At 37.3% G+C, this 26,500-nt stretch overlaps 1 protein-coding gene across 2 annotated transcripts in view; it reads right to left on the bottom strand.

Moving 5' to 3' along the window:
- The window catches only part of si:dkey-119f1.1 (uncharacterized protein LOC557127 homolog), a 175,204-nt gene that overhangs the window by 120,345 nt on the left and 28,359 nt on the right, over positions 1-26,500 (bottom strand). Inside the window, exons 3-6 of one of the 2 annotated variants that reach the window (XM_039748107.1) lie at positions 12,297-12,414; positions 9,340-9,445; positions 7,775-7,911; positions 170-231 (exon numbers count right to left, since the gene is read on the bottom strand). In XM_039748107.1, coding sequence (XP_039604041.1) covers positions 170-231; positions 7,775-7,911; positions 9,340-9,445; positions 12,297-12,414 — 423 coding nt within the window. Of the gene's footprint in view, positions 1-169; positions 232-7,774; positions 7,912-9,339; positions 9,446-12,296; positions 12,415-26,500 lie in introns of those variants that run through there. The other variant, XM_039748108.1, reaches the window with a different exon arrangement.

Here is a 26,500-nt window from a genome sequence, read left to right as displayed (position 1 = left end):
TACACTTACAGAGATCTTAAATTTAACTGAAAATATGACTGCTGAAGTAAACTATAAAGACCAAAGAGTTGTGTGCACCCAAAAGGCTGTTACGCGCTACATTTATTGACTAAAACACTTAGTTTTAGTAACACAATAAATAGTTTTTATAATCTGTGAAATTAAGTACCTGAATGTTGAAATGATCCATAACTGAAATAAGCTCTTCTTTCTTCAGTGAAACAACATGACCTTTAAAAAATGCAATTACAGTTAAAACAGGAATGAATAAGCAATGTGAAAGAAACAAAGCTAGCACTGTCTACTATTACAGCATATCCACAGCCCACTACGAAGTGCGCTATTGTATAAGCTTCTTTCAACTGATCGACTGTAGATGGTCAGCAAGCAATTTATCAGTAAAATTTACAAGAATGGCAATTTGAATAAACTACATTAGAATGACAATTGAAGTTACATTGAGGTTAATACCAAAAAAGAAAAATGAATTTCTGAGCATATCCAACAGCACAATACAATGCAGATATTATATGGTCAAGGGATTCAAGTTAGATCTTTGCGGTAAGGATTTAATCCCAGGAACAGTTTATAAAGTCTCATCAAAGAAAGGATTAAGATTTTAAACTCTATTAATCCAAATAAGGCACAAACTGAGAAAGAATGTGCTCTTCGGAATAGGGCTGGGCGATTAATCAAAAAATAATCAAAATCAACATTCAGAACCTATAATCGATCAAATTTTTCCAGGTCGATTATTTTGATAACTTTACCTTTAAAAACACTACCGCATGTGCAATCATGTGACCCCGCTCTGTTAAGTTACATTATTCCACCGATATGTCGAGCATGGAGAGCTTAAACACTGACATAACTGAGCAACAAGAGCAGCTTGTACCAAAGAAAAACGCAGTCTCCGTCATTTGGACACATTTTGGCTTCAGTAAGGATGACATCGAACAAAATGAAGTCAGATGTAGACACTGTAGAAAAACAGTTTCGACGCCCAAAGGTAACACCACCAATTTGTCTCAACACTTGAAGCACAATCACGCTACTGAATATGAACAGTGCATGGCTCAAAGAAAACAAAAAGAGACGGACAAGCGCACAGCAACAAGTGCCTCCGCAAAGCAGATGTCGATAACACAAGCGTTCACAAATGCCACACAGTATGAGAAGAGTTCAAAAAGATGGAAAGAAATAACTGACACTATTTGTTATTACATCGCAAAGGATAGGACTCCCTTGGCTACAGTGGAGCGAAGTGGGTTTAAACACCTCGTTAAAACTCTCGAAAGAAGATACACTGTGCCATCGCGATCACATTTTTCTAAAACTGCGCTGCCAGACATGTACAAGACATGTTGTAAAAATGTAGCTGCTGAACTGAAAAATGTTCAGCACTTTGCAGCCACATCTGATCTCTGGTCAAGTAGGATGATGGACCCAATCTTAAGCCTTACTTTGCACTACATTGACGACGATTGGAAGCTGCGCCAGAGATGCCTTGAGACGGCATATTTTCCAGCCGATCACACGGCAGATATGACTGCGCAAGGTCTGAAAGATATGCTTTCTGAATGGGACCTCGCGGAAGAAAAACTTTCAGCCCTTATGACAGACAACGGTGCAGAGATGAGCAGCTATCTGGTGTCCTCCATGCTGGATAGTGAGGCAAATCCACTGGACTGGTGGAGGAAGCATCATGTACACTTTCCCACTCTAAGAAAGGTGGCAAAAAAGTATTTCTGCATACCAGCTACTAGCTCCCCATCAGAGCGGGTTTTCAGTTCGGGCGGAAACATTTTTACATGCCTCAGGTTCTGCCTGAAACCTGAAAAGGTCAACATGCTTGTGTTTCTTAGTAAGAACTTAGAGTAAATTCATGTTCATATAGTGACATGACAAGATCGCTAACATCACCTCATGCAACAGTGTACTGTTTAGAGAGTTCTATTTTTATTACAACAATCTGTTGTTTACATTGATACATTGCACATTAAAATGTTTGTTTATAGAAGATGCAAGAAATGCACTGTTTAAAATATTATTTACAGGATATATAAGAGTTATTTTATTTAGAAGAGATACTGCTTATTTTCTACTTTTAAAAAGAAAAACATTGAAAATAATTTATTTTGTTTCCAAAAGTGCAAGTTATTTATTTTTACTTTTTTTATAAGAACAAAGTGACTGTTCGTTTTAGGCAATGTGTGCTTTAATTTCAGTTGTTCAACATTGATGTTCAATAAATAATCACAGATAGTAGTGTTTCCTTTAATTATTTTAAAATAAAGTAATGCACCCTTCATTCAAAAAGCTCTCACTTGTAATATGTGAGCATATTTACTGTACAAAACCTGTCAGTGAACTATGAGGGCAAAAAAAACAAAAAAAAAAAAAACAAAATAATCGTTCATTAATCGTAATCGAGTTAAAATGTTCAATTAATCGAGATTTTGATTTTAGGCCAAATCGCCCAGCCCTACTTCGGAAAATGCCTTCAACCTGTTAATCTGTGTTTGTGAACGCAAAACCTTCCTTCCTATACTGTTTAATGAAATATATAGACATTTAATGTTAGACATTAAATACATTTTGAAATTACTCCTTTCCAGTAAGGTTGCTTTACTGCATTGTATGCAGAGAAGGTAAGGTATTCTGTTTATAAGCTAGTAGATATTACAATTAAAAGTATAACTAATTAATAAGTAACAAAAAAATGCATCTGCAATATTTCTAACAGCTGTTCAAATGACAAAAAATACCTCAAACTTTCGGATGCTGCCTTATTCCAAATGATGGATATCTGGATCTAAACTGTATTTTTGCTGTAAACTCAAATATTGAAAAGAAAAAAAGATTTAAAAATATAGTTAATTTCTGCACGCTAAGGAAATACCGTCAGATCATCTGCTGTCTTTCTGCTGCTGGCGAGCTGCCTGTTCTGCTTGTCGCATGTCGTCGTTTTAAGAGCTGGAAGCAATGACGCATGTCTGCCAAAAGCAATCCAACAACTGCTAGGTTAGATGTCAGTGGACTTATTTAACTGCCTTGTCTCACGTGACGTTGTAAAAACAATACTTGTCCTTTATTTCCGGGCCCAGGTGTGGTTAAATCTCTCGCAGGATGTATAATGCTGCTCACATTGTGAAGGGGGGGCAGCTGCTGTCATGCTGCCCATCGATCATTTTAAAGCCTGTACAGCCACTGTCCTTTTTGCCACTTCATGTCTCTGCTGCTCGCGTTTTGAAAGGGGGTTTAGGGTGGCTGAATGCACGCAAGGAGAAGTGGTAGGATTATCTGCTGTGAGCTGCATGTTTTGCTTGTCGCTTGTCATTGTTTTAAGAGCTGGGAGCAAGTTAAAGTGTTTCTCGCGGGACTTCAAATTGTCTTTTGAGAAGATCACGTCTCATCTCCCTAGTCAGCCTCCTTCCTCAAGATTTTTTTTTTTATAATAGAGAGGCAATTAAAAACAAGAGAAGGTGACAAAAGTGTTTTACAGCTTCCATAAATACACCAGTACAAACAGTATACACTATGTGTATATTAATAAAATTAGAACAGGTGCATACAACTGATGAACCACACGTTGTGTGCTCTTTTATTATTTGACAGGTACGACATATATACAGACACACACAGTCAACAAATACTAACATACAAATTTAAAAGGCCAAGGGAAAAAAATATAGGTTTTCCGGCAGAATTTACAAGTGACCAAAGTTGGTGCTGACCTAATATAAGATAGGGACTTGGTACAACCAATAAATTCTGGTCAGAGGACCTCAGTGACTGTGAAGGAGAGTAACGGTGTAAGAGGTCAGTAAGATAAAGTGAGTTAAACCATACCCAGCTTTAAAAACCCATGAAGAGAAGCTAAGACTGATGTGATGCAATTCTGCTTTTGTGTGCTGTTACAAGCCTAGCAGCAGCATTCTGGATTGGCTGAAGACAACCAATGGGTGACTGATTTACTCCAATGCATAACAAGTTGTGCAATAGTCAAACCGAGAAGAGAACACATTAATTAGTGTTTCAAAATCATGGACAGAAAGAAAAGGCTTGACTTTAGCCAACACCCTCAGCTGATAGAAACAAGCTTCAACAACTGAGTTAATTTGTTTATCAAATTTGAAGACACCAAGATTTTTTTGCAAAGGGTTTACAGTACATTGTCAAGGGGCCAAGATTAATTTCTGTAATACAAGTAAGATCAGAAGGTCCAAAACACACAATCTCTTGTTTTTTTGTCATTTGGACTAAGAAAATTTAGTGACATCCATGTTTCATTATCTTCCAGAAATTCCAATAATGGTTTACAAGAATCTGTTTTGGTCTGTTTCAGTGGAAAATATATCTGTGTATAATCTAAATGGCATTGGAAAGAAATTGTGTTTTTCAAAGATGAATTCTAAGGGTAACATGTACAGTGAATAAAGAACAGGTCCCAGAATAGATCCTTGAGGTACCCCACAGGTGATAGGCTCCAAGAATGAGGAGAAATTGTCCTGGCTGACTGAAAAGCTTCTGCCTGTAAGGTATGACCTGATCCATTCCAAAGCAGTTCCTTCTATACCCACATACTGCTAAAGTCAGGCAATAAGGATGTTAGTGTCAACTGTATCAAATGCTGCAGTTAAAGCTAACAGCACCAAGACAGCAGTATCCCTAGAGTCACTTATTTAAAAGAGATCATTTAGAACCCTTAAAAGTGTAGACTATGTGCTGTGGTATGTGTTAAAACCAGACTGAAATACTTCAAAAATTCATTTTCATTTAAAAAAAAAAGTTTGAAGATGTAGAAAGATAACTTTTTCCAGAATTTTAGAAAGAAAGGGCAACCTGGAGATGGGTCTGAAATCTGACAAGTCTATAAAGTCCAGATTTGACTTTTTAATTAAAGCCTGAACCACAGCATGTTCAAAAAAAGCTGGGACAGAATAAGTATCTTAATAATGTCCAAAATACTAGGCCCAACCACTTCAAAAGTAGCTTTAAGAAGATGAGTAGGAACAATATCTAGCAAGACAAGTTGTGTGTTTAAGGTGAATAATTATACCAAAAAAGTGAGAGATTCAGGCTCAAACTGATAAAAATCAGCTGTACACATTAAAGGGTGTAATGTGAGATCTAATGTTAGCAATTTTTTGAACAAAATAATTGGATAAAATCCTCACAGACTGTTGGTGTTGTGTCAGGCTGTACTCCTCTACGGAGAGTGCAAGATAGTGTGCAGCATTATAGCACCTTTCCTCAGCGATTTGAGGGTCTGGGAAAGACGTAAGGTGCCAGCATCTAAGCAGGTAGCTGCTATTACCCTGCACATGTGATGACATCATTGCTGTTACAATGTATAGTGCAGACGATACAAAAAAAAAAAAAATGAAGGCTCAGACAATTATCTTACAAATAAGCCATCCTCCAAATAAGCTCATTATGTTTAACAGAGCCGCTTTGCCTCAAAATAAATGAATCACACATTGACTAATACCACTAAACCATGACGTTTGTCAGTCTCATCTTAGCATCGCAGATGACTTGTGCATTAATGGAAAGTCATGGTTAACAAAAGCAGCTTCATTCTTGCTAGGCACTCATATTGCAATATGAGTGCAGTAATTGCTGTGATTAGGTTAGGAGAGGCAGACATCGCTGCAAATTAGCCTTTTATGTGGCAAAACCATGTTATGTTCTAGGTAGGTGCACCCACACCAGCTGGATATAGTGCCTCGCTGGTTTATTAATGAATGAATTGAAGCTTTTCTAAGATATCCTGGACCTGTCGGCCAGTCCCCTGAGCAGAGACAACAGGTAGCTTATGTATAAATACAACGACAAATAACCAAAAACATTCTCCTGTGCAAATAGACAGCATTGGTTCTCTTACAAGAGAACTAAAATACAGTCTGTACATCATAAAGAATCAAGGAAGACCTAATGATATGCTATAGGCACAAGTGGTAAACAAATTTCTGGCTTGATACTTTACATGAACCTGGGCAATAGTTTAATATATCAAAAAATAAACAAATCAATCAACTTAAGTGTACTGTCTAAACATACAGAACAATTAAGACTGGATGAAAATTGCCAAAATGAAAGTAATCCATTAAAGGAACCAGGCATTGGCTACTATGTGAGTTTTATAAACACATTTTTTAAAGTTAGCTAGTACTGCTGCCTTAGAACACAAGGTATCTGTATTCAAATCTCCTTCATTGCGTGGTGTTTGCATGCTCATCCAGTAAAAGTGTGGGTTTTGCCCAATATGCAGGAGAGACAAATCTCCATTTTGTAATTGTAGACATTTTGCACAAAAACACTTTTTGCTGAGAGTTGTTTAATCAAGCTTCTGAGAACTGATATTGAACTGTGAACCTTTTTGTCTCAGTGTGCAGCACATTATAATATAAGGTTAGAATGATCACATAGTTTGTTAACAAGAGGATGGGTGGGATTTATTTATCCCTAGGGAAATCAAATACAGTATAGGAGAGCAAATAAGGTGTTTTACACATACATTTGTTTTAAATGTTTTTGTAACAAGCCATGCATTTATTGCAGTGTATTGCTTTACACAGCAGCAGAGATCAAAGATAATAAGGATTACTGCTTGTTACTCTCCTCTAGCAACCAGACATTTGGATTATGCGAGCTAAGCAATTTTAGACTTTTTAAATGGACATTTTGATATTGTTTTCTGTTGTTCAGTATGGGCCCCTAGTGAAGCATATTTATTAGAAATTCTGTTATGTCATTTTTCAGGGAGAACAAAGATTAACCATTTTCTCACGCATCAATACAAACAACAATGGGCAACAGATTTAAAAAAATGCATAATTTTGGGTGGAGTATTTCTCTAATCTAATCCCACCCAGGTGCATCTATTCAATTATTAGTATCATTTGCAAATTCATCAAAATTACTTCTTACTCTTACATTTATCACTCAAAAATAAAGAACAATGGATCTATAACTGATCCCAATAAAGTTCCACTTCTCACAGAAAAACATGCTTGCACTAAAACTCACCTTTTTAAATCTGTTTTTTTTATTTATTTATGCTTTACATTTATAAACTCCTTTAACGGTGTCTCACCATTTTATTGTATTTTACTTTCAGTTTGATCTGAACATTTTTATAATTATTTTTATCAAGCTTCTATATTTTAACACAACTTGTATCTTTCTGCATAGCAGCTATCATTGCTACAACTACACATTCCCAATTGTATGCCTCTGATTTTAGTTCTTTATATTTTAATTTTTGTTTTCACCCCAAAATATAGTATATATCAAAGAATGCACATTAGCCATCTCTAAAACTTCCTATCTTTTCTAAAACTCAGTCAATAATATTAAACTCACCTCTCAGATGTATTGATGCTGTAATGCAGTTCAGCTATATACATACAACTTTAGCTCAACTACTTCAATACACACAGACTTAAAATAACACCATTTCAAGAGTTTTTTCTGTATTACTTATGTCCTTAAGATTAGTGTTTTAACGTTACTTTTATTATGTCTTACATTTGTGCTTTGTTTTAGTATAGCACATATTTTAAAAGCTGGCCTGTCCTAATCTTCCATGTCCTATTATGCTGTGTAAACAGTGAAGGTGGTCTACATCAGAAAGCTGCAAAAATATATAATAGATGCAGTCTGTGTGAGTGTTACATATGTTAATTTAATTATAAATCTGCTAATCAATTACCCAAAATACAAATATTCACTTATTATAGAAATTCAATTGGTAAAGGATTTTTACCTGATTTGCTTTTCATTTTGTAGGATCTCACTCCATCACTGGAAATTTTTTGCTCAATTATAATCGAATCTCCATAAACTGCAGGTTTAAATGCATCTGGTCCTCTGTTGCGAAGAGTTATTGACACTTCTGCAGAGCTAATCAATGACAAAAGCATAATGCTGTGAATATTAGCAAAAAATCTTTTTTATCCACACCAATCATTTTCTGTATCCACTTTTTCCCATACTGGTCTAGAAAACACTTGGGTTTACTGGGTAAAGCTTGTGGAAGCCGGGAGCTATATATTAATAGGACACCAGATCTTCACAGGGCATACTCAGATATGCACTCATACTCACTTATTTTGGCAAACTCAAAAGCAACAACAAATTAGTACAAGTTACATATATTTTAAATCACAAAGCAAATAATCTGGACATGACACATAACATTCATAAACTCACCCAAAGGAATACTCTATCCCAAAAAAAATTTTTTTTCAAATGTTTCTTATCCAATGTACTTTTGTAATGATGGTCAAGAACAACAGGGTTCCTGACCAATGAATGAGGGAGAGAGGCGGGTCTTCAAATCAAAAGCACAGAATTATGTGAATGTGCCATTCCTTAAAGTGATTGTTAATAATATTTTGGAAAAAAAAGTAAGCTTTTGCATTTTTTGACCATACAACTGGATAATGAGCATGTGGATTATGCAAGATGAATAATGTGAGAATTTTTTTCCATCAAGTTTTATCGTATTGCTTACTGTTGTGCAGCACTGGTCACTATTAAGAGTCTATAATACCATAAAACATTTTTTCTTGTTCTCCATGAAAACATAAGATTATGCTTTGTATAATGCACTGGGGCAAAAATAAATATGGATATACAGTTGGATAAGGGTTTCCCTTGTTTTTCCTTTTTTTTTTTAAATAAAGCTCTATTAACTTTTAAATTAAATTTAAATTAACATCATTCTTTAACAATTGTAGTTAATATTTTTCACTATTTTTATATCCTCTGAATAAAATGAATAACAATGAAAATATTTTCAAAAGGTATTACATGTTTTTTAACTGGTAAAGAAAATATTTTTGTTTACAATATTTGCACATTCCTTAAATTAGTTAAAAATGATAGTGAAAGTTAATTAATAGGGTAAATTGCCAATAAGCTGGTTATCATATCATTCTGTAAATAATAAAAAGCTAACCAAAACTGTTTTCAGATAGCTTCTGAAATTGCAAATTTTGAACAAACAGCTCATTGTGTTTAAGGTCATAATGTACCAATTATGGCTAAGGAGACATACAGTAAGTTATCTACTTTCACTCCTCAAAAGTTTTACCAAAAAAAAAAAAGATGCAAGCATAATCATTGTATTGTATGAAAAATGTGTTACAGGCTTTGAATTCTATATGAACATTTTACTCAACAACTCTCACAAAGACAGTTATTGAACTACAGAGTGTCACAACAATAACTACGATATTTATTTCTATAGTATATTTTCATACACAGAATGTAGCTCAAAGTGCTTTAATATTTTAACAAATTTTCTTACCAAGTCAACCAACTTACCTTTGACCCTCTTTAACAAATCCTTTCAAGGAAGATCCTCTGTTTGTAGCCACAGCTTTTCCTCCAAGTCCCACAATCAATGCTGTTAGCACAGCACTCTTCCCACCTAATATATTTGAAACAAAAATAAAAATGTAAAATGCTTAAGTAATATAAAAAAGCAGTCTGTTACAGATTCAAATAATTAGTAGTGACAAAAGACTTTTCAATCCATTTCTGTCTCTCGTAACACAGGTTTAGACTCTAAACAAACATACCCCAATAGTTTCTCCAGCCAAGAGTGATGACTTATTTCCAGAGTTAGAAAGAATAGCTGGCTCAAACTAGCAGACAAGCCAGAACAGATCCAGATTTTAAGACCCTTCTTGATGCTCAGAATTCACAATAGTAGAATTTGGCAGCACTAGAGTGATCATATCCACAAAATAAAATACTCTCTTCTCCTAAAAGAATTATATTCCTTAACAGATCTGGAAACTGAAGAGCACTACCATGTTGATAAGCTTATGTCCTGAAAGCAGGTTTGGAAAATAAATGAATAATAATACACCTTTCATATTTGTTGTCATTAATATTTAATATGGGCGGCACGGTGGCGCAGTGGTAGTGCTGCTGCCTCGCAGTTAGGAGACCCGGGTTCGCTTCCCGGGTCCTCCCTGCGTGGAGTTTGCATGTTCTCCCCGTGTCTGCGTGGGTTTCCTCTGGGCACTCCGGTTTCCTCCCACAATCCAAAGACATGCAGGTTAGGTGGATTGGCGATTCTAAATTGGCCCTAGTGTGTGCTTAGTGTGTGGGTGTGTTTGTGTGTGTCCTGCGGTGGGTTGGCACCCTGCCCAGGATTGGTTCCTGCCTTGTGCCCTGTGTTGGCTGGGATTGGCTCCAGCAGACCCCCGTGAACCTGTGTTTGGATTCAGCGGGTTGGAAAATGGATGGATGGATAATATTTGATATTATGTGTCATAAAAAGCAACTAAAGGAGGCTGTCATCAGAAACAGCATCCAGTCTTAAACATTTCTGCTTAATACAGTCTTGTTGAGGAATACGATAAGAGTTTGAAAAATGGGTAAGGTACAGTCTATGGTACTCCATTGGCACCCCAACCTGATTACGTAAAACAGAAATTTGGGATGACCAGTCAATTAACCTAGACCTGATGAACTGTGGGGAGCCCAGTTTGGTGGTAGAGGTGATGATGGAGACGTAGTGAGTAAGAGGAGTGACAGACAATATATAAGGATTACAATTTAGATTATTGGGACTATGATATGAAAATATGTAACATATACCTAAATATTACTTTTAACCTGAAAGATGTGGTCCTAAACTGTGGTTTTGTCTTACTAACAACCTTTAAAATAGTGATGAACAAACATACCATGCTTCCAAAATATTCCAATATGCTTCCAAAATATTCCAATATATAATAAATTTCCAAGTATATTATCACAGAATTTTTTAACATACAGCTGTATTTATCAATAGTGCCTGACGACCCCGACACTCTTGATTCACTGACAGAACGTCTTACTTGTGTTTCTGAATGGATGAGTAATAATTTTCTCAAAATTAATAAGGAGAAAACAGAAATTTTAGTGATTGGCAAAAATGGATATAATGAGGGTATTAGAAATAAACGTGCTGCATTAGGATTAAAAGTCAAGACGGAGGTAAAGAATTTAGGGGTAACTATTGATTCTAACCTGAATTTTAAATCACATATTAATCAGATTACTAGGACAGCATTTTTGCACTTAAGAAATATAGCAAAAGTTACACCACTTATAACATTACAAGATGCTGAGAAATTAGTTCACGCTTTTGTTTTCAGTCTGCTAAATTACTGTAATGCACTCCTCTCAGGACTACCCAAAAAAGACATCAATCAATTACAACTAAAGCAGAATGCAGCTGCTAGAATCTTAATTAGAAAAAGGAAATCCGAGCACATCTCTCCAGTTTTGTTGTCACTACATTGGTTACCTGTGTCATTTAGAATTGACTTTAAAATACTGCTTATGGTATACAAAGCCTTAAATAATCTTGCTCCATCCTATATTTCAGAATGTCTTTCACCTTACACTCCAAATCGTAACCTTAGATCTTCAAATGAGTGTCTGCTTATTATTCCAAGAGCTAAACTTAAAAAGTGGTGAGGCAGCCTTCTGCTGTTATGCAACTAAAATTTGGAATAGCTTGCAAATAGGAATTTGCCAGGCTAATACGGTGCAGCACTTTAAAAAACAGCTAAAAACACATTACTTTAACATGGCTTTCTCATAGCTCCATTTTAGTTTAATCCTGAAACTCTATACATGCATTTAATTATCATTAGTATTCCTGGTGGCTCCGTAATCCGTACTAACCCCTACCGTCTCTTCTGTTCTTTTTCCGGTCTTCTGTGATGGCAATCTGCACCACCACCACCCGATCAAAGCAACGCGAGGTCCCTACATTGATGGAATAAAGGCCAGACATCCACATGACCGTCACCACCAAGTTCTTCCATGTGAACCCTGAATATAATAAGGACTGACTGAAATCATTTATGTTAGGTAGAATGCCTAGAGAGGGCTGGGCAGTCTCATGGCCTCGGAACCCCTGCAGATTTTTTTTTTTCCCCCTCCAGCTGTCTGGAGTTTTTTTTTTGTTTTTTCTGTCCTCCCTGGCCATCGGACCTTACTTTTAGTCTATGTTAATTAGTGTTCCCTAATTCTCTTTTCTTATTTATTTTGTCTTTTTTCTCTTTCTTCATCATGTAAAGCACTTTAAGCTACATCATTTATATAAAAATGTGCTATATAAATAAATGTTGTTGTTGTTAATGCAGAGAGTATATTTGTAACAACAAAGGTAGTTAACAGTATAAAAGCTGCTGCAGTATAAAACAAATTAAATACAGTTAAATAATCACAATTTACAAGAACAGCAAAAGAGAACAACTTTCTACTGTACTTACTTCCATTGTTTCCAACAATAAAATTAACATTTGGTCCAAACTGAAATGGTCCAAGCAGTGAATGACACATGAAGTTTTTCAGGGAAATGCTTTCAATTATACCAACTTCTCCTGAACTCTATTAGAAAAAAAATAGAAGAAAAGAAAATAAAAAAAAAAAAGTCAAAATGCATTCCTTCATAAGAAAATACGATAATATTAACATGTAGCGGCAATAAAATTGTGGTCACCCTTCTAAATTATTGAGTTCAGGTGTTTCAGCAGCATCAGCTGTTGAGAGTTCCAAAAAAATCAAGCAAATTGCCATGTAATCTCCACTGACAAACAATGGCACTTGAATGGGTCACAATGAAGAGCATCATGACCTCCCAGAACAGTTAAGACTGTTACACACACATAAAAAGACCAACTTCATATTAATGTCCATTGTTTTGGAATGAAATGTACAAAAAGCTCATGTTCTGTTTCAATCAAAGTTCCTTCCCTGGGTGGTATATAAATACCTTGTTTATGTCTTTTTTTGCTCATGTTTGATTAATTTGTTCATGGTAATACTGTTAAATTATTTGTATTGTTGTATGTTATTTATTTGTTTTGTGAATTATTTAATTTCTATGTGTCTCTCATTATTCCATTAGGTTCAATGTATTTTGTGGGTGTTTCCCCAAAAGGAGAGGCCACATATCCCATCTCCGTCAAGGGGCTGCCCTTAATCCAATAAAGGCTGAGGAAACAAGCAGTCCCTTGAGGTTCACTGAATGCATTCTGTGTTTGAGGCGAGTTATCTTGTGATTATTTCAAAAACAATCTCAAAATGTATGGACTTTGAAGAACACCCAGTGAAATCCATACCATGACTTTTAAACAAAGGCAAGTCAAACTGGCAAGTTGGATGTATATGGTAAACAACAGATATTGAATCATATATAGACTTTTATAATCCTCTTTGTCCTGCCGCATCTGTGCCATCAAATGATGAAATAAAATCAACCATCATATAGCACAATACTCAAGATCTTGTTAACTTTCAAGATTTGAAGTTCAGGGTCTCACAAAGTTTATAAAATGGGAGAAAATCTTAATGAGATTTTGCTTCTCTTCTGTCAGTAGTGAAACTGACTTTTAATAAATAATAAACAGAGTATTTTTGCTTTCTTTTTCATTTTTAAATGGTGAATATAACAAATTTTATATGCTATTACTATTTAAAACAGAGTTGTGTATGTATCAATAACCAATATTTTTCTCTGACCTATCAGATCCCATATCTGAAAAATGAGGCTGAACATAATAACCATTTCTGTGGGATGACATATAAATGCTGCCCTCAAAAAAAACAAAAACTGATTGTTGTATCTTGCTTCACCATAGATACAAGACCTCAAACTACAAAATTTCGATTTTTCTCAATTTTGGATGGCTGGGAACCCATAATGTGGTAATCATTTTCAGGATTACAGTTTTGCGTGCTTTTTTATGTAACAACGTCTTTATAGTATGAATTACGGATGCACCGATACCACTTTTTTGGAAAACGAGTACGAGTACTTGCATTTCAGTACTCGCCGATACCGAGTACTTAATAAAAACATGATTTAAATTTACAGGTGACAGCTTTAGTCATATAATTTAACAAAAAAAACAAGGGACTAGTTTGGAATTAAGAACATTTATTTAAAATGAAAAGCATGTTGTATGCAACATATTACAGAATAAATAATTATAAAAAAAAATGTAAACAGTGACAGTGCAACTCAAGTATTTTTTTCAGTTTGTTGTAAACTCTGCCACTTTGGACAACACAAGTGGCATTAATAAACATCTTTGCTATTTAGTGCACAATATTTTAATAAACTAACAACATCCACCAACAAAGAACTGTGGCAGTCAGTGCAACTGAGGTAGGTATTAACATCAAGTCTAAGACGACTCACTTAATGGAGCCTATTTAGAAAAAGTGAGTGGCAGGTTTTTTTTTTAAGAAAAGTAGCTTTTCTGCATTATCAGCAGTCAGCCTGTTTCTGTTTTCATCTATAATGTGTGACACTGAGCTAAAAAGCCTTTCACTTTCCACACTGCTACATGGGGCTGAGAGGTATTTCTGGGCCATTTTAGCCAAAGTGGGGAACCTGATTTTGTTGACACCCCAGTACTTCAGAGGAGGTCTTCACGAGAGCTTGTGGCCTCTCCGAGGTATGTGTCAAGCTCAATGGCAGCACCTGCTGCCAGCGGCTGTGCTGCCTGGGGCTGCTCCTTAGCACTTTCTTCAAATACAGTGTCCAGACTGCTGCTAGTGCTGGCCTGGGCCTTGAGGAACAGTTTAGCAGGAGGTTCTGCAGCTTCTGCCCAACTCCCCTCTGCCTCAGCTCTGGACATCATCTGCAGCTCCTGCTTCAGGTGCAGCTTGGCCTCCGGAGCAGTGTTGTTGGAGAAGAAGCGATCTTTATACCTGAGCAAAATTCATGAATGTATTAATATGTGGAAAAATAGGACTGATTTTAGTTTCCCCTAAACCACTGTCACAAATGCCAGCCATTTGGCTTTCTGGTAGTAATAAGGGAAATATATTTCATATTATATATATTGCATACATTTGTATTTGTGTATTTTAGTTACAAAAATATAATATAATATTTCAGATGGAAATTAATCTTCCATTTAGTACTGTAGTTTATCATTGAATACCTATAGCACACAGACTTTACCTTGGGTCAAGTATGGTGGAGATGAAGTACAGTGGGTTGGTCTCGACGTCACTGAAGCGAAATGAATTAAGGATGATCACACTGTCTACAGAATACGAATTTGCACATAATTCATTGTAGCTCCATATTCACAAAGCATATAATTATTCAACTTAAAATCTTTTATCAAACACATCTATCTGGTTTAAAATTCTCCAAAATATTTTCAGGCAATATCCATCCTGAGGATGTTGCAATTGAGCTCCAGCCTCACATGTTTTGAGCATGCATCAAATTAACAACATTCTGGACCAAAATTTTAAACGCCTATCAGACACACTTAGTGTCACAATCACTCCTAATCCATTAACAGCTGTGTTTGGTGTACTTCTAGATGGGCTTTAAATGGAGAAGGAAAAACAAACTGTGATTGCCTTTACTTCACTACTAGCCACAGACTTGGCTTGCTCAACTGGAAGAATCCTAGCCCACCACTTTTAAGACAGTGAGTAACTGACGTTGTATACTATTTCAGACTGGAAAATATCTAATTCTCACTTAGTAAATCTCTTCAAAACATTTTAAAAACCTGACAGGATCTAATCAATAACATGTTGGAATAAGCTTTTATATTGGAGAAAAGGATTCTCCTCCCTTTTTCCTACTGGGGGTTGAATTGAATTTAGATTTGTTAAGTTAGACTCGTTTGTATGGAATGTTACTTGCTTTTAATAAATTCAATAAAAATAATAAAAAAGAGAAAATGCAGAAATATAGTTGAAAAGAAGGGGGTATACACATATATACATACATACATACATACATACATACATACATACATACTAAACAAAGGACTAAACAAAGCTCCTTGGACAGGTTTCTATTGAAACGCCTTGAGAATGAAAGTGATGAAAGCGTGTCAAAAAAAAAAAAAAAAATAGTGAAGAAAATTAAATTAAGCAAAAGTGAAAGAAAAAAACATTACAATACGCTAATTGGCTTCGCCAACATCTATTTATTTCTTTAGATTCTCTTTTAGGTATTAGATTTTATTTTGTTTTTATACAATATTTGTTCATTATAAATACATTTTTCTTATGTTGAAAACATTTTTAAAAAATTGGGGTGGTTTTTTGGGGGCTGGCACAAATTCATCTAATTTAAATTAATTTCAATGGGGAAAATTGATTTGAGATACAAGCATTTTGACTTAAAAGCCCGGTCACAGAATGAATTAAACTCGTATCTCAAGGTATCACTGAAAATATATATATATATATACATATATACATATATATATATACATACATATATATATATATATATATATATATATATATATATATATATATATATACATATATACATACATATACATATACATACATACATATATATATATATATATATATATATATATATTTATATACTGCTCACAAAAATTAAAGGAACACTTTTTTTATTGGGCCTGGCATGAAATCAATTAAACCTGTCTGATAATTTTCTGGTTGGTCATTGTTAATCACTTTCAGCTGTATTGGTGTTCATGGACTTAATGACAGGTGCACTAAAGTGGCAACAATTAGAAAACCCTCAAAACAGGACTGGTTTTAAATGTGGAGGTCATTTCAAGTTTCTCCTCTTGATCTTTTTTGGCTGGTTTTCCACTCATGCTAGTTTTGGCTTGAGTAATCATCTCTACTGGCAGTATGAGGCGATTCCTTAACCCTACAGAAGTGGCACAGGTTGTCCAACTTCTCCAGGATGGCACATCCACACGTGCTGCAGCAAGAAGGTTTAATGTGTCTCCCAGCACAATCTCCAGAACATGGAGGAGATTTCAGGAGACTGGCTGTTATTCTCTGAGAGCTGGACAGGGCCTTAGAAGGTCCTCAACCCATCAGCAGGACCGATACCTGCTCCTTTGTGCAAGGCGAAACAGGCTGAGCACTGCTCGTGCCCTACAGAATGACCTCCAGAGGGCCACTGGTGTGAATGTCTCTACCCAAACAATCAGGAACAGACTTCATGAAGATGGCCTGAGGGCCCGACGTCCTGTAGTGGGCCCTGTGCTCACTGCCCAGCACCGTGGAGCTCGACTGGCATTTGCTCAAGAACACCAGAATTGGCAAGTCCGTCACTGGCGCCCTGAACTTTTTACAGACGAGAGCAGGTTCACCCTGAGCAGCTGTGATAGACGTGAAAGAGTCTGGAGAAGACAAGAAGAACGATATGCTGCCTGCAACGTCGTTCAACAGGACAGGTTTGGTAGTGGGTCAGTGATGGTCTGGGGAGGCATATCCATGGAGGGACGCATAGACATCTACTGCGTAGGAAATGGTGCTCTGACTGCCATAAGGTATCGAGATGAAATCCTTGAACCCATTGTCAGACCCTACGCTGGTGCAGTAGGTCCTGGTTTCCTCCTAATGCACGACAATGCCCGGCCTCATGTGGCAAGAGTATGCAGGCAGTACCTGGAAGATGAAGGAATTGAAACAATTGAATGGCCTTCACGATCCCCTGACTTAAACCCAATAGAACATCTGTGGGACATTATGTTTCGGTCCATTAGGTGCCGCCAAGTTGCTCCTCAGACTGTACAACAGCTCAGGGATGCCCTCATACAGATCTGGGAGGATTCCACTTATTACAGACTTACTACTTGCGGCTTGAGGTGCAGTTTAATGCGATGTGAGCAGAGTTCTGGTGCTCCCATCGCTCCCTTGCTTTTTGTGCTGCTGGGAAAAATAGACAAAATTATGTCTCTGGAAATAATTAATGTTGATGGAGTACAAATGCCTCATCGTGTAGTAAATTCTTATCTATAGCTTATTTAGTGCATGAAACTCTGTCTTTAGCGGTACAGATTCGGGCTGACATTGTACGACTTTGGACAGGCACTTGAAAGGATAAAAAAAAACTTTTTCGGGAGATATTATGAATGGGCACTTTGATGTTCTCATTCCCTACACTTACATGCATGATGTACACATGGAGCGCACAAAAATTGAGGATAAAAGTTGATTTCCTTAAAAGGCGAATGAGCCTAGTAATATGATATTTGTAACGTCTAATATGTCTTATTTTGTCTAATATATTGGATAATACGAGTGTAATGGTGACTAAACGGTGTTATTTCATGTCTAGAGGGCTCTAATAATGTTAAAAAACGTATTTAGAAGGTCGTAAGCAGGTTTTCTATACTCTAACTGCGAAAATATTCGATTTATAAATAAAGAATCCTACTTCGCGAAAATTCATTTATCACGGTAGAGTCTGGAACGGATTAACCGTGATAAACGTGGGTTCACTGTATATAAATATATATATATTGTGGTCAGCCCCGGCCGGGACGCCCAGGAGGACGAGAGGAGGGCTTGTGCCTCCTCCAGACCGCGAGGGGGCGTCCGTCCTGGTTCTGTTGGGGACCGCCAAGCAGCGCCCCGATGCCGGTTTATCCCGTACGGTCCTCGGCTGGGGCTGGAACCCGGCCGGGACGCTTTGGAGGACCAGAGGAGGGCGAGTGCCTCCTCCAGACCGAGTGGGGCATCCGTCCTGGTTATACAGGGGGCCTCGGGTACAGGGTTTGGAAGCCCAGCCCTGTAGGGACCCATGGCCACCGCCAGGCGGCGCCCAGTGCCTAATTATTCCGGAGCCCGCACTTCCGCCACACCAGGAAGTGCCGGGGAAGACTTTATGTGGCGCCGAGAGCTGCCAGGAGGACAGCCGACACTTCCGCCACGCTGGGCGGGCTAAGGAGCGGATGCCGGCAACACCTGGGGCTCATCCGGGAGCATTATATAAGGGGCCGCCTCCCTCCAGTCTGTGGTGGATGTCGGGAGGAAGCGGACAGAGCTGGAGAGAGAGGACGGGAGGCGGCCAGGAAGGCACAAGAGACTGTGGGCATGGACATTGGGGAAATCGGTGCAAGAAGGCACTGGGGGTGCACGTGAGCCATTTGTAAATAATAGTGTATATAAATAAATGGTGTGTGGTGAAAATATGATGTCCGTCTGTCTGTGCCGGGGCCAGCGTTCACAATATTAATAAATATATATAAATATAAATAATAAATATATATACATATACATAAATATATAAATAATAAAAACATATATATAAATAAATACAGTACAGGCCAAAAGTTTGGACACCTCCTCATTCAATGTGTTTTCTTTATTTTCATGACCATTTACATTGGTAGATTCTCACTGAAGGCATCAAAACTATGAATGAACACGTGGAGTTATGTACTTAACAAAAAAAGGTGAAATAACTGAAAACATGTTTTATATTTTAGTTTCTTTGAAATAGCCACCCTTTGCTCTGATTACTGCTTTGCACACTCTTGATGAGCTTCTACAAGTAGTCACCTGAAATGGTTTTCACTTCACAGGTGTGCCTTATCGGGGTTATTTAGTAGAATTTCTTGCTTTATCAATGGGGTTGGGACCAGCAGTTGTGTTGTGCAAAAGTCAGGTTAGTTGGACGATCATTTATTTTTCAACAGGACAATGACACCAAACACACCGCCTGGTTGTGTAAGGGCTATTTGACCAAGAAGGAGAGTGATGGAGTGCTGTAAATGGTTATGAAAATAAAGAAAACACATTGAATGAGGAGATGTGTCCAAACTTTTGGCCTGTACTGTATATAAATATATATAAATATATATACACACATACACATATACAGTGGTGTGAAAAACCCCCTTCCTGATTTCTTATTCTTTTGCATGTTTGTCACACAAAATGTTTCTGATCATCAAACACATTTAACCATTAGTCAAATATAACACAAGTAAACACAAAATGCAGTTTTTAAATGATGGTTTTTATTATTTATGGAGAAAAAAATCCAAACCTACATGGCCCTGTGTGAAAAGTAATTGCCCCCTGAACCTAATAACTGGTTGGGCCACCCTTAGCAGCAATAACTGCAATCAAGAGTTTGCAATCACTTGCAATGAGTCTTTTACAGCGCTCTGGAGGAATTTTGGCCCACTCATCTTTGTAGAATTGTTGTAATTCAGCTTTATTTGAGGGTTTTCTAGCATGAATCGCCTTTTAAGGTCATGCCATAGCATCTCAATTGGATTCAGGTCAGGACTTTGACTAGGCCACTCCAAAGTCTTCATTTTGTTTTTCTTCAGCCATTCAGAGGTGGATTTGCTGGTGTGTTTTGGGTCATTGTCCTGTTGCAGCACCCAAGATCGCTTCAGCTTGAGTTGACGAACAGATGGCCGGACATTCTCCTTCAGGATTTTTCGGTAGACAGTAGAATTCATGGTTCCATCTATCACAGCAAGCCTTCCAGGTCCTGAAGCAGCAAAACAACCCCAGACTATCACACTATCACCACCATATTTTACTGTTGGTATAATGTTCTTTTTCTGAAATGCTGTGTTCCTCCTACGCCAGATGTAACGGGACATTTGCCTTCCAAAAAGTTAAACTTTTGTCTCATCAGTCCACAAGGTATTTTCCCAAAAGTCTTGGCAATCATTGAGATGTTTCTTAGCAAAATTGAGACGAGCCCTAATGTTCTTTTGCTTAACAGTGGTTTGCGTCTTGGAAATCTGCCATGCAGGCCGTTTTTGCCCAGTCTCTTTCTTATGGTGGAGTCGTGAACACTGACCTTAATTGAGGCAAGTGAGGCCTGCAGTTCTTTAGACGTTGTCCTGGGGTCTTTTGTGACCTCTTGGATGAGTCGCTCTGCGCTCTTGGGGTAATTTTGGTCGGCCGCCACTCCTGGGAAGGTTCACCACTGTTCCATGTTTTTGCCATTTGTGGATAAGGGCTATCACGGTGGTTCGCTGGAGTCCCAAAGCTTTAGAAATGGCTTTATAACCTTTACCAGACTGATAGATCTCAATTACTTCTGTTCTCATTTGTTCCTGAATTTCTTTGGATCTTGGCATGATGTCTAGCTTTTGAGGTGCTTTTGGTCTACTTCTCTGTGTCAGGCAGCTCCTATTTAAGTGATTTCTTGATTGAAACAGGTGTGGCAGTAATCAGGCCTGGGGGTGGCTACGGAAATTGAACTCAGGTGTGATACACCACAGTTAGGTTATTTTTTTAACAAGGGGCAATTACTTTTCACACAGGGCCATGTAGGTTTGGATTTTTCTCCTAAATAATAAAACCATCATTTAAAAACTGCATTTTGTGTTTACTTGTGTTATATTTGACAAATGGTTAAATGTGTTTGATGATAATTTTGTGTGACAAACATGCAAAACAATAAGAAATCAGGTAGGGGGCAAATAGTTTTTCACACCACTGTATATAAACAAATAAATAAATAAATAAATATACTCGTATATATATATATATATCTATAATATATTTATATACTAGCAAAATACCAAGGCCAAGGAGAAGTAGTGTTAAAGAAGCAATGAAAAAGAAAAAGAAACATTTTGAAAATAACGTAACATGATTGTCAATGTAATTGTTTTGTCACTGTTGTGAGTGATGAGTGTTGCTGTCATATATATATATAAATATATTTACACACTCACACACATAAACATATATATATACATATCTATACATATACACATACATATATACACACACACACGTATACAGATCATCTCTAAATCCCTAAGGTTTCGAGGCTGTCTCTGTGCTACTCTGAGCTTGAGCTCCCTCCATAGGTTTTCTATTGGATTAAGGTCTGGAGACTGACTAGGCCACTCCATGACCTTAATATGCTTCTTCTTGAGCCACTCCTTTGTTGCCTTTGCTGTATGTTTTGGTCATTGTCGTGCTGGAACACCCATCCACGCACCCATTTTCAGTTTCCTGGCAGAGGGAAGGAGATTGTCGCTCAGGATTTCACGATACATGGCTCCGTCCATTTTCCCGTAATGCGATTAAGTTGTCCTGTGCCTTAGCAGAAAAACACCCCCAAAGCAAAATGTTTCCACCCCCATGCTTGACGGTGGGGACGGTGTTTTGGGGGTCATAGGCAGCATTTTTCTTCCTCCAAACACAGCGAGTTGAGTTAATGCCAAAGAGCTCTATTTTGGTCTCATCAGACCACAGCACCTTCTCCCAGTCACTCTCTGAATCATTCAGGTGTTCATTGGCAAACTTCAGACGGGCCTGCACATGTGCCTTCTTGAGCAGGGGGACCTTGAGCCCTGCAGGATTTTAATCCATTGCGGTGTAATGTGTTTCCAATGGTTTTCTTGGTGACTGTGGTCCCTGCTAATTTGAGGTCATTAACTAACTCCTCCCGTGTAGTTCTAGGATTCTTTTTCACCTTTCTCAGAACCATTGACACCCCACGAGGTGAGATCTTGCGTGAGCCCCAGAGCGAGGTCGATTGATGGTCATTTTGTGCTCCTTCCATTTTCGAACAATCGCACCAACATTTGTCACCTTCTCTCCCAGCTTCTTGCTAATGGTTTTGTAGCCCATTCCAGCCTTGTGCAGGTCTACAATTTTGTCTCTGACATCCTTGGACAGCTCTTTGGTCTTTCCCATGTTGTAGAGTGTGGAGTCTGCTTGATTGATTGATTCTGTGGACAGGTGTCTTTTATACAGGTGACTAGTTAAGACAGGTGTCCTTAATGAGGGTGACTAATTGAGTAGAAGTGTCTAACCACTCTGTGGGAGCCAGAACTCTTAATGGTTGGTAGGGGTTCAAAAACTTATTTCCCTCAATGACATGCAAATCAATTTCTATCTTTTATTTAAAGTTATTTTTTCGATTTTCCTTTTGATGTGCAATTTGCCACTGTTGAAATAAACCTACCACATTGAAATGATACTGTTCTGAGACTTTTCATTTCTTTGTCACTGGACAAACTTACAAAATCAGTGAGGGGTCAAATAATTATTTCCTCCACAGTATATCTACTGTAGATATATACACATACACACACATATATACACACAAATACATATATATATATATATATATATATATATATATATATATATATATATATATATATATACACACACACATACACACACATATATAAACATATATATACATACATACATATATACACACACAGCTATTTCAGTATCAGTGCAATACGCTGCTTGTTAAAACGGATAACTCCCGCTCTTACGTGTAAGTCTGCGTGGATATTATGAACTATCGTATTTGTTCAAGTTCTATTTAAATTTTAAATAAAAGGAATTTTTATTTAATCGACAGAAATATCTTTGGTAGGAATGGTAAAAACAGACAGGAATATTATTTCTGAATAAATCAACTCAAACCTTAAACAACTTATTATATTTTGCTCTCCATAAAAATATATCCTGTCAAAATTATACAAATTCAAATATGAACATGCTGCATAACAAAACCTGGAAATATAAATAAAATGTGTTCCTTTCAGCAATAACCAATCAAATCATTCAGTTGTCTTTGCTCATATGTCATTTTAGAGCTGGACGCCTGGCATCTTTTTTTGGCAACAAGTTCGTTTATGTTTGGTGTGAGGTTCTGTGTTGTGGAGATTCTCAGGATGGATTGCAGGTGCTCATCAGTGAGGCGACTCCTGTGTGCTGTTTTGTTAGTCTTTATCACTGAGAAGAGCTTCTCACACAGATATGTGCTACCAAACATGCACAAGGTTCGAGCCGCATGTAGACGGACTTTTTTCGTTCTTCAAAGTCAATAAAGCGCCGTGCAAACTCAGTGCGCTCAGTTTATCAGCAAAGTGCGTATTTTGGGAACACCGTAGTGACGACTTGGTTCAACATTACTTGGCAACAGGGAAAGTGGGGCAAGTTGCACTGGTGCATTTGTGTCTCCCATAAAAGCAGCTTCACTTGAAATCACTTTGTGATTGTGCACGGGTAAAAACGTCCGCTGAAGTGTCAGATTCTTATTTAATTCTTCTGCTTTCTGTATCTTCTGCATTGCATTCAGGTCTTTCAGGTTACCCTGATGTTTTGTCTCATAGTGCCGTCTTAGATTAAATTCTGTAATTACAGCCACATTAGCTCCACAAATGAGACACACGGGTTCAGTAAACATATACTCAGCCTCCCATCGGTTTTTAAAGGCTCTATTTTCAGAATCAACTTTTCTCTTCAGCATCGTGTGAGCTAGCTTCGCAATAACTTGCAGCATCATAAGCTAGACTTGATTAACGCAGTAAGTGTTCGGCAAGGCAGCTGAAGCGCTGCATTATGGGATCTGTAGTTTATTGTGTTACCAGCGCTTCATATACCCGGGCCATTAATAACAATAATACAGTATATAAAATGATCTCGCGGGCCCTTGAGTTTGACACATATGGACTAAACAGAACTTGAAAAGATATGTTTTTTCAAATGTGATCTCGCAATTCAGATAGAGTTGATGCGCACTACAGCCTGCATGCCTCAATAAGTCATCCTCCCCTCGCTCTTACTTTTTACCGTTCATCTAATGAATACACTGAGTATGGCTTTACCAAAACAATCATTGATGGCGAATAAAGTATCCATTATTCGAGTATGTAGATCGGGTATATATATATATATATATATATATATATATATATATATATATATATATACCAGCATGCGTAGCGAGACGTAGTGTGTTAAAGAAGCTATGAAAAAGAAAAGGGAACATTTTAAAAATAACGTAACATGACTGTCAATATACAGTAATTGTTTTGTGAGTTTTACTGAGTGTTGCTGTCATCAAGGATTTGATTATCATTATTTCTTTCAATCAGGTTCGTATTTGTAGGATGTGTTGTGTTCAAGTTACATTCCGTGTTTGTCAATCGTTGTAAATATGACAGGTTTCATTCATCGATTCGTTTCTTACTGCATCAATAAACAGCTCATCTTCTTCTTTATCTGAGACCTGACACACTGCATGCACGGGTTTTTTTACACTGTCTTCCTTTAGCGGGACATTGACTTTTTCCACCGTGTGCTTTGTTTCCACAGTAGCTGCATTTATGGATATGCTTGTATGTATCAGATGCTTCATATTTTTTTGCTGCCTTTTCAATTGTGTAATTCGTTTTTGTTCAGCGCTCTTTGGAACTGTTGCTTTTTGTCTGTGCACTGCGTCAGTTCACGTGAGCCGCTCGGTGTACATGCATCGAAGTTTCCCAGCTGTGCTGGTGCCATGTCGTGCTATGTCCATGGCTGTATCTAATGTTACCGAAGTCCCGGCACTTAAAACTTTCTCTCGCAGTTTCGCTGAGTTTGTGCCAAACACCACCCTGACCATCTCATCTTCCTCTGCATAAGCACAGTCCTTCACCTGTGAATATTTACCCGTGGCAGTTTGCTATTGGATTGCCGCTGACGGACGGCCTTATATGGGTAGGCACTAAATTACAAACGCCAGCGTAGCCTGTCTATGAACTTAATTTAAAGTTTAGGTTTACATCGTGCTTTGTTTCCGAAGTAGCAGAACTCATGAATATGGTTGTATATGTCACTCGCTCGCTTCTTATTGTTTCGCTGCCTTCTCAATTACATAATGCATGTTTTCTTCAGCTTTTTGGGCCTCTTCCTGGTTTTCTACGCTACTGCGTGATTACGTGGAAGGCGTGATGATGTCACATGAAACTCCGCCCCCACGGGTTTCAAGCTCATCTCCATTACAGTAAATGGAGAAAAACAGCTTCCAGTTATGACCATTACGCGTAGAATTTCGATATGAAACCTGCCCAGCTGTTGTAAGGAAGCTGTAAGGAATAACCCTACCAAATTTCAGCCTTCTACCTACACAGGAAGTTGGAGAATTAGTGATGAGTCAGTCAGTGAGTGAGTGAGTGAGTGAGAGAGGGCTTTGCCTTTTATTAGTATAGATATATATATATAATATACACTACATACATATATATTTACATATACATACCTGTATATACACACATATATATATACATACATACATATACATATATATATCTATACTAATAAAAGGCAAAGCCCTCTCTCACTCACTCACTCACTAATTCTCCAACTTCCTGTGTAAGTAGAAGGCTGAAATTTGGTAGGGTTATTCCTTACAGCTTCCTTAATTTATATATATTTATATATAAATATATATATATGACAGCAACACTCATCACTCACAACAGTGACAAAACAATTACATTGACAATCATGTTACGTTATTTTCAAAATGTTTCCTTTTCTTTTTCATTGCTTCTTTAACACACTACTTCTCCATCTCTGAGCCTTGGTATTTTGCTAGTATATACATATACATATATATATACATATATATACACACATATACACTGCTCACAAAAATTAAAGGAACACTTTAAAGAAACACATTAGATACATCAGATCTCAATATGAAGTTGGATATCTATACAAATAACGACAGGGCAATGTCTTAGGAACAAAAGGATGCCAAGTCTTTTAATGGAAATAAAAGTTTTCTGCCTACAGAGGGCTCAATTGTGTAGACACCCTAAAATCAGAGTGAAATGAAGATGTGGCAGGTTAGTCCATTTTTTCAAAAACTTAATTTCTGCTACTCAAAATGCTTTTCAGTATCTTGTGTGGCCCCAATGAG

This window comes from Polypterus senegalus, chromosome 3 (assembly GCF_016835505.1).
Source record: "Polypterus senegalus isolate Bchr_013 chromosome 3, ASM1683550v1, whole genome shotgun sequence".
NCBI lineage: Eukaryota > Metazoa > Chordata > Cladistia > Polypteriformes > Polypteridae > Polypterus > Polypterus senegalus.
This window is presented reverse-complemented; position numbering and strand designations above follow the sequence as displayed.